The following is a 9,697-nucleotide window of genomic DNA, read 5'->3' on the forward strand; positions in this document are numbered from 1 at the left end:
GTCACTTTGATGCTGTGGTGATGTCACCACGTATGGGAACACCTTCGGTGTGACGAATGTCTGAAGCCCTATACCATCCCGCCGATCCTATTGGCCAAATAGCGCTTGGCACCGCCCCACGCATGCGTACGCATATATACCTGGTGCCGCGCGCCATTTAACTCATATTTCATTCCTTCAGTAAACGAAGCGAATCTTCTGTGCCCTAAATTCATCTCGCGTTCTCCAGCGATTCTTACGAGCAGTCTACTTCTCTCCGCGGACGCGATGAGTTTCAGAAAATGCAAGGAGCCGTGTACCAGGTACATCGTGAAGGGGGACACTCATGACAGTTGCGTAGTTTGCCTAGGTTTGCACCACGCACAGGCGGCGCTTAGCGGCCTTTCTTCCTGTTCCCATTGCGATGGCCTGCGGCTCAGAGCACTGCGCTCGAGGGTAGATGTATTTACTGATGTCGCCCCCGTGTCTAACCCCCGCCATGTCACTTCTACGACTGCCGAGGCACCGCACGAGGTGATAGCTTGGGGTGACACGTGCGACATGGATTTCGAGGACAGCTCAGCGCTGGATTATTCTCCACTTCGCTCGCTCTCCCCTACCCTGGTGCAGAGTGAAACTTTTATCGAGCCTGTCGTCTTTTCCAATGAGGATTTACGGCCCACACCGGAGGCATGTAGTGCCATCTCCTTCGGTTGTTGACGCCATGATGACGACGTTTTATCCACCGCGGCCTCGGGGTCTGAGGACTTCGCGGCCGACACTAGCCCACTCCCTCCTAGTGGACAGGAGAGGCGTGTTTCCCCCTTCTACAGCAAGCTGTTGGACGTGGTTTCTCGTGCGGTGGATAAATTGGAGCAGGAGTGGGAGGTTGAAAAGGCCGAGGCCCAACCTTTTTTCTAAGCTGGACGACCGTTTTCTAACTAGTCGGACACCTGAACAGCCCCGGAGGCCTTTAGCTTTTTTTCCGGACCTCCACCAGGAGGTTTCGAGGTCCTGGAAACAGCCGTTCTCGGCACGGATTACAAACGCTGCGGCTGCGGATTTCGCCAACATTTCCGACATGGCGAACCATGGCTATGCAGCAATACCGCCGGTGGAAGAGACTCTCGCCGAGCACCTCGCGCCTAATTCGGCCGCGGCGTGGAAGTCTCGCCCCCTTCTTCCCTCTAAGGCGTGTCGAGTCACGTCCAGTTTAGCTGCTTCGCTCCACTCTATGGCGGTCCTTCAGGCCTACCAAGCGGAGCTATTGAAGGAATTAGACGAAGGGGAGGGTATCACACCCGAGGCGGTAAAGGAATTACGGCGGGCAACGGATTTGGCGCTACGTGCTACCAAACATACCGCTCGAGCAGTGGGCCGTTCCATGGCTGGTTTGATCACGGTTGAGCGCCACCTCTGGCTTAATCTCACCGACATCAAGGAAAAGGACAAATCTTTTCTCATGGAGGCCCCTGTTTCCAAGGACGGTTTGTTTGGAGAGGCTGTCACTTCAGTGGTGGAGAAATTCAGGGCAGCGAAACAGCAATCAGCTGCTTTCCACCAGCTGATTCCCCGCAGACCCAGGGAGGTTGAACGCCGACAGGCGCCCGCGCGTTCTCGCTCAACCTCCTCTCACCGCCAGCGAGTAGCCTCTCGGGAGGAGCCTTCACCTATGGCGCCCCCTCGCAAAGACTGGGGCCCTAAGGTTTTCCCACCTGCTCAACAACGTAAGCGTAAGAGGTTGAACCTGAGTTCGACGGCTAATGCCTCTCGTTCTCGGGCACCGAATAGCAGCTCCTGATCTTTTCGCTGCTTGCCAGGGACTGTGCCCTCCGCTAGAGAGCGCTGTTGGACCGCTTTCGCGCATCTAACACTCTCATTGCAGTCCCCATGCTCAAACTCTGACTGTCTCGCCGCAAACAGCGCCTCGAACAGCATTGGATCGAGCTGTAATGCCAAACGCTCCCTCAGACACTCTGTGCAATCCAGCTTTCAGAACTCGAGGGGCGATTCAAAGGGTCCTGCACAGACGGCCCGTTATGACGGCTCGCACAGCTGCCGCTTTTTCGCTAGCGGCAGAGCCCGATGTTCAATCTGTTGGCCTAATTCCTGCCGTGGACACGTTTCAGGATTATGCACAACGAGATGCAACGACTCTTATGCATACACTTCCCCTGTGCACGAACGCCACAAGTTTTTCGTGCCCGGACGTTTTAATGTGTGTGACAGCGTTGCAGGAAAAGGGAAATTTTGAGACCGCTAATATTGTTTCGGGCCGCATGGGAACCCATTTCTCAATGGGTTTTACGCACAATTTGTCACGGATACACCATTCAGTTTCGGAAAGGCCCACCCCCTTTCTGCGGAATTCTTTCCACGGTGGTGAAACCGATGGACATAGCGGTGCTGTGACGGGAGATGTCGGCTCTGCTGAACAAAGGGGCTATAGAAGAAGTACACCCCTTTCAAATGGAGTCAGGGTTTTACAGACGTTATTTTGTGGTACCAAAAAAAGACGGCGGATTACGACCCATTCTGGATTTACGCCGTCTGAATCTTGCACTCAGGCCGAGCAAATTCGAGATGTTGACGGTAAAGTCTATTTTGTCTCAGATTCAACCAAACGACTGGTTTGTCAAGATCGATCTGAAGGATGCATACTTTCATATTCAGATCATCAAGAGACACAGGAAGTTCCTCAGATTCGCTTTAGAGGGCAAAGCGTATCAGTACCGCGTTCTTCCCTTTGGCTTAGCTCTAGCTCCCCGTACTTTCTCAAAATGCATGGACGCAGCTCTGGCCCCGTTGCGGCTCCAGGGCGTCCGTGTTTTGAACTATTTGGACGATTGGCTGGTGTTAGCGCAATTGCAGACTCAAGCACACTCTCATCGGGATCTTGTGCTGAATCATTTAAACAGCCTGGGCTTACGCACGAATTTCCAGAAAAGTGTTTTAATCCCCTCTCAACGGATAACCTTTCTGGGAATAGACTTGGACTCTCGCGCGATGACAGCGAAGCTTTCTCTCCCGCGCGCTCAGTCGATTGCGTCATGCGTGCGGCGCTTCAAAGCGAGTCGCGTAGTGACAGTGAGATTGTGCCTCAGACTTTTAGATCTAATGGCAGCGGCTCTTCCCGTAATTCGTCTGGGATTACTTCACATGCACCCTTTTCAGTGGTGGACGAAACGACTAAATATTTCACCCTGTTGTCTTCAGCATCGAACGATCTCGGTGACACGGAGGTGTGTGATGTCGTTAAAACTATGGATGTCAACCGAATTTCTCCGAACCGGGGTTCAGCTGGGGATCTGTGCTTCCCGAGAGACTGCCACGACAGATGCGTCTTTGACTGGTTGGGGAGCTGTTTGTCAAGGGCACCCAGCCCACGGAGTGTGGACAGCGGCACAACATAGTTGACACATAAACAGATTGGAATTACTGGCGGTTTTTCTGGCTCTCCAGTATTTCTCGAGTCTGCTGATCGGCCGTCATGTACTGCTCAGATCGGACAACACAGCGGTTGTGTCATACCTGAATCATCAGGGAGGATTACGCTCTCGCCCCCTGTGCAGGCTGTCGAGACATATTCTTCTTTGGTCTCACAACAAATTTCTGTCGATCCGGGCTGTTCATATCCCCGGACGACTGAACTTCGGAGCGGATTTGCTATCCAGACAGACTCTGGAGCAAGGGGAATGGAGATTGCACCCCCAAACGGTGAATCTGCTATGGCAGATTTTCGGAGAAGCGAAAGTGGATTTATTCGCGTCGAGCATGACTACGCATTGCCCGCTATGGTTCTCCCTATGCCCTCCATCGCCCCTGGCCTTAGATGCGTTAGCTCACAACTGGCCCAGGACCAGTTTGTATGCGTTTCCCCCAATTCGTCTGATCCCAGCGGTATTATGCAGAATACATAATAAACATAATAAAAATAATAATAAAGTAAATATATAAATAAATAAAGTTCAGTTCATTTTAAAAAAGTTACAAATGTGTATAACTTTTGTTGTTGTTATTAATATTATTATTTTAAATTTAAAGCAGGGTGAAACTTTTTAATAGGCCTGTTAGATTATTTGTTTAAATGTTTAATTTCTGTCCAGTCTGGCCTGTATCCTTCTAAATTATAATTGCTTTTAAAAAGTGATCAGTTTTTTTAAATTATTATTATTATTATCATTATCTTTTAATTTTCAGGCACAGGAGAAGAGTTTGGGAAACTTGTTAGGAAACAGTCAGTATTTAATATGGAGCCACTAGTGTTGATGTATTTACTGCTTCTCTCCTGAGCTGCTCATTTAGTTCAGAATTCTCAGCTCACTGTTGTGACATCATAATGGAGATTCCGTTCTGGCAGCTCTAAACTGCTGTTCTGACTAACTGTTTTCTGTTGGTGTGTTAGGAGAGAAAAGATCGAGAGCTACTTTCGTGACTTTCTGCAGATATTGACGACAAATACTGAATTCACTTGCAGCATCTAGTGTCCACAATGGCACTGTTGAGCAGTGTATTTAGACCACTTTTTGAGTGTTTTGCTCACTTCTTTCATAAAAGGGAGACACCTTTGAGGGCACAACAGTGTGCAGCACAAAAACGGGCGGCACTAGAGAAACTCCCAGAAGCATCAATGATGAAGGCAGATGAGAGTGAGGCCTTCGACTTCACTGCCAAAAACAAGAAGTGCAAAAAGAGACGCCGCCAGGTAACTTAACTGAGAAGTACAAGCTTGCACTGAAAATTGTTTAGAATCACTTTTCACTCAGTAATTGCTAGTAGATTTACATTGATTACAAAGAAACATCAACACATTCAATTAAATGTGACATTTTGGAAATAGAAAGACTGAAATATTATTGTCTTGTATCATTTACTACAATAATCTTTACTGACTAAAATTTACGATTTTACAGTATAGTGAGAAAGAGAAGAAAAGAAAGGTGAAGAGAAAGGTGAAGAAGGAGAGAGAGATGAATGAGGGAGGAAGTCATAAAGACAAGGCTGAAAAAGAAAGAGATACATTTAGCCTTGAAAAGATAAAGAATAGAGGACATGTGCCACAGAAAAAAAGAGAGTCTGCCAAATTCAGAAAGACGCAGAGTCTAGAAAATGTGATGGAGGGAGGAAGTAAGCATAGAGAGGCTGGAGAAAAGAAAAAGAAGAGGAGAAACCAGAAGGAAAGAAGGACCACTGAGCCTACTCCACTTCTTGCGGATGTCAAACCTCAGCGAACTCTAGTCAGTCCTCCAGTGAGATCTTCCTTCTTGAAGCCAATAGAAGGAGAATTTCCAGTGCTTCCAAGTGTCTCTGAAGACCTTCCTTTACCAGCTGCTCGCTTCAAGCCCCTGCCGCCAGTGACCAGACTGCCCATGCATCCTCAGAAGCCAGATACTGCACCAGAGGAAGTGTCCTTGCCATGTTCTCCTCTTCAAGTGGATCCTCCCAAACCGTTGGCAGCACCAGAGGAAGTGTCCTGGCCATGTTCTCCTCTTCAGGTGGATCCTCCCAAACCTTTGGCAGTCCCTCCACGTCCCACTCCAGCACCTGACGAACTGTTTTGCCTCCGACGCATCCAAGTCAGTCCTCCCAAACAACTGGTGGTTTCTCCGAGCTCCTCTCCTGTATCTGATGAAGTTGTTGATCTGCAGTGTTCTTCAACTCAAGTGTGTCCTCCCAGCCTGATGAAGGCTCAGCCGTCCACTTCTTCCCTGTTTGAGCCGCCTCCACAACTCATGCTCATCGACATAGAGGATGAGGAGACCGAGTATGTGGAGTACACGGGGAAGACCATTCGGGTCTGTGACTTACCCAAGTCTGAACTCCCCCGACCTCTGGAGGCTGAAATGAAACCAAGACGGATGGTTGCTTGGTTGGAGAGTGACTGCGACATGCTGGAGGAAGTGTGGGCGAGTGAAGTGGTGGAGGTCCAGGGATTTGAAGATGTGAAAGATAACACTGATGAAATGGGAGACTCCAATGCCATAGAAGGGACTTTGGATGACTCCTCTCAGAAAAAGGAGGAGTTGGATAAACACATGATGAAGCTGTTTGGTGTAGCCTCTCCTGAAGGTCCCAAGAATGAGACCCAGCACAATGTGAATGTCCAGCAAGAGCCAAAGAGCAAAAGAAAATTGCCACTTTTTCTCTTCAACTGGGCAGAAGAGAAGGCCAAGAAAAAGGAGAAGAAAATACAGAAGGAGAAGGAGCGAAGAGAAAAGGAGTTGCTGCTTGAACGCTACAGGAACGATCCAAAACTGAAGCACTTGTTGATCAACAAGCACAACTGCAACTACTGCTCCTCTGAGTGAAGATCATTGTCCCTTCCCAAAACATCCTCTTCACCTTAACCTACAGCACAATTCTGTGTACAAATAAAAAAAACTTTGCAAACTTAAAGTTGAAAGATCCATGCAAATTTCCTCAATATTAACACATAAAACGTGTTTAAAGTTCAAATGTTTAATATGAAAACGTGAAGTGATTTTCTACCATTTTGAACAACCATTTTTTTTTTAACAAAGAACAGCCACAGGAAGTGAATGATTCACCTCAGATCACAACAATAAAACTACAGTTGATTTGAGTAAAAGGTACATTTCATTGGTAAGTTACAATTAGGTTTATCATATTGTCTATGATTTGGATTCCAATATGAAAGCTGCCACTCTGTCTTTTTATGTTTCTTCCACTAAAGGCCTCCTTTGTGGATTTTTGAAGCCTTGCCTCCCTAAGAATACAAACCATATGCTATTGTTGTTTTTGACCAAAATTGCAGGTGTTTATCTTTTGCAGATGCAGGTTAACAGTCATATAATAACAGTATATGACAGTAAACAACTTCCAATTTTCTAAAAATTTTGGTAGTAAGGACTGTTAAAATGGAAAAATCTCTGTTTTTTAAATTTTTTAAACAACAATTGTAATGTTACTCTTCTTCCATAACACCTTAGTTCTTATCTTATTACTTTAGGTCATGATTGAACAACAAATACTAATAAATCACAAATATTAGTCAGCTTTACATATTTTTCCATACACAACACTCCTTTAATACACAACCTCTTCAAAAAGTACACATTTGTGCCTAAAGAGTCCCTACATATATTAGTATCCAAAAGGTTTTGTGTAAACTTTTTTTTTTTTGGAGATTGAAGAATGGAATGAAACAAGCAGCTGTCTTTGAGTGATTTGCTCAAATGATCAAGATATTGATTCGTTTAAAATTGGTCTAATAACCATTTTCAACAATTCACATCATGATGCCTTTCATGTATGATTTGCAATCTACTCCAGTCACTAAAAGTACAACAAATGACCATTTCAAACAATGTTTTCCTCTAATTTTATTTTTGTAATGAAAAGCAAACAGGCTGCAGAGGAACTTCAGTTTAATGCAAATGTACAGTGCTAAGAGATCTACCAAGCCCAAACACACTCTACACACCTCAATCCACTAGAGCGTTACTAATACAGAAAGAAGTTAGTAATAAAGACAAACATTTGATCAAAATAAACAAAAGAAGGTTTATGCCATCCAAGTCATTATTTTCTTAACCCATGACTTTCACAGCCAGTTCAGTGTTCAATAGCTCCACATGCAAGGTATGAGATTTCAGCTGGGTACATGACATTTCAATGAATGTTACAAGTTAACCATTTAGCTGTGAAACCGTTGTACATTCACATCTGAAACCATCTGGATTGAATTTTCTTTAGTTTACAATGGTAATGAACAGAAACCTGTCTTTACATACTGCAATTAGCCCTAATATGCATAAATAAATCATTGCCAATGTTTGATGTTTTTAAATTCTTACATTTCTAGAAAAATTTAAAAAGAACCATAATACCATGTTCATGACAATTTGGCCATTACCAAGCAGACTTCCTATGGCATTTTAATAAATAACTTATAAATAAAACATCAAATGCAAGAATTGTCCTAATATATATCCTGTTATTGTCCAGCAAATGGAACATTTTTGCAAGGTAACATGCAACTAGTGTTATTTCCAAAAGCATCAAATAATCCAATATTCCATTCACATTCATTACAATAAGGGAATGACATCTCTTTCCCTCAATCACACACACATATACACAAACACATATACACAAACAAAACAACAAAACTCACAGTTATACTGCAGATAATTCAGTCAACTGAACAAATGTTTGTCATCTTGGAGTGTATATATTGGTGGTATTATGTTGCAAAGCAGCAATGTTATGAACGCACACATTAGTGAGCAGCACAGCCAGATATTCAGATATTCATGCATAGAACTAGAGGGGTTTGAGCTTCATTGACTATGTACAGCTACTGTGTATATATGCAAATGTTTGGAGAAGTATCTATGTCTGTCTGACATTCTTCGCTGTGTTAGACTATCTTGCAGAGACTTTATACTGACTAGTGGAGCACATTAGCATCAGTAATTATCGCTACTCTGACAAACAAATCTCTGCTCATTTTATATCTGCTCTTTCTCTCTCCCTCCCTCTCAATCAATCAGACAGCAACAATGCAAAGGTTACTCAAGTGAAATTTCTGCCATGCTGTTTGGATGCAACTGTTGAGTCATATGACGTTATACATCTCCAGAACCACAGAGGCGATTTAAACAAGAAGGACAGATCGGGCAATGTAGAGGAACTGCATTCAAACGGGTTCTTGAATAATTTTTGGTTTTGCCCTGAAAAGGACAAAGAGCTTATGGCCTGATCAGCCTTTACATGTTGACATACAGGGAATTTGAAAGGCAAATAAATTCAGAATATGAGGAAAGGTGAAGAAATGTGAGGTGGTACATCATTCTGTGAAATGTGGTCTGCACTTTCCTCTTCTTACAGGAAGGGGGCACACTCAATCCCTGGTGCGACCCACAATGGCCAGGATGTAAAGGAAGATGTTGATGATGTCGGTATAGAGGTTAAGAGCTGCATAGACATACTCCTCTGGGCTAATGGCCAACTTCTTGTTGCCCAGGAGAAGCTGGGTGTCCACAGCCAGGAACTGTGAAAGAACAAACAAGCCCTGAGTGTCGCATTCATGTTGTGCTTGGGGAAATAAAGCGGAACGGCTACAGAAATTGAAAATGATATTAATCTTTTACTTTAATTCAATTTTTAAGATGTGTGCAATTATATAAAAAAAATTACCTTGTGGGTGATTACAAAAAATCTCATAGACTTACAGCGAAGATATAATATTTAAGGACTAGAATATCATAGAGACTTGGCGAGGGACTCTTTTAACATTTGAAGCTTGTAAGCAATCACCTAGCATAATGCACTAGGCCTAGCAGCACCGCTGATGTTTAATTCACAAATCATCAGCAAATACTACATGAAGTTCACTGGGTTTGTATCCTGCTTTACTGCAATGGTTACACTATTCTGTTTAAAAGTTTGCATATATATTCTGTTCTTTGGAGCTTTCCCTTGATAATAGAATCCTGAAAAAAAATTATGTATGAAAAGCACCACAGCTGTTTTTAAGATTGATTACAATAAGAAATCACCAAATCTGCATATTAGAATGTTTTCTAAAGGATCACGTGGCACTGAAAACTGCAGTAATAGCTGCTGAATTCAGCTTTGCCATCACAGCAATAAATAACATTTTAAAAAGAAAAAGGTTATTTTAAATTACAATAATATTTCACAATATTACTGTCCTCACTGTATTTTTAATAAAATAAATGCAGTCTTGGTG

The 9,697-nt window shown here is 43.9% G+C and overlaps 1 protein-coding gene across 1 annotated transcript; it reads left to right on the plus strand.

Moving 5' to 3' along the window:
• The first annotated feature begins 4,388 nt into the window (after positions 1-4,388).
• Positions 4,389-6,738, plus strand: LOC132145310 (uncharacterized). Its single transcript, XM_059556222.1, has 2 exons — positions 4,389-4,684; positions 4,893-6,738. The coding sequence occupies exons 1-2, from the start codon at positions 4,472-4,474 to the stop codon at positions 6,285-6,287; spliced, it is 1,608 nt and encodes a 535-aa protein (XP_059412205.1). The 5' UTR covers positions 4,389-4,471; the 3' UTR covers positions 6,288-6,738.
• The last annotated feature ends 2,959 nt before the right edge of the window (positions 6,739-9,697 follow it).

The sequence above is a fragment of the Carassius carassius genome, chromosome 8 (genome assembly GCF_963082965.1).
Source record: "Carassius carassius chromosome 8, fCarCar2.1, whole genome shotgun sequence".
Taxonomy (NCBI): Eukaryota; Metazoa; Chordata; class Actinopteri; order Cypriniformes; family Cyprinidae; genus Carassius; species Carassius carassius.

Coding starts and splice junctions, on each gene's coding strand:
- LOC132145310 (XM_059556222.1), top strand. CDS start 4,472: ATGGCACTGTTGAGCAGTGTATTTAGACCACTTTTTGAGTGTTTTGCT. Junction 4,685..4,892: donor GCAAAAAGAGACGCCGCCAG/GTAACTTAACTG, acceptor ACGATTTTACAG/TATAGTGAGAAAGAGAAGAA.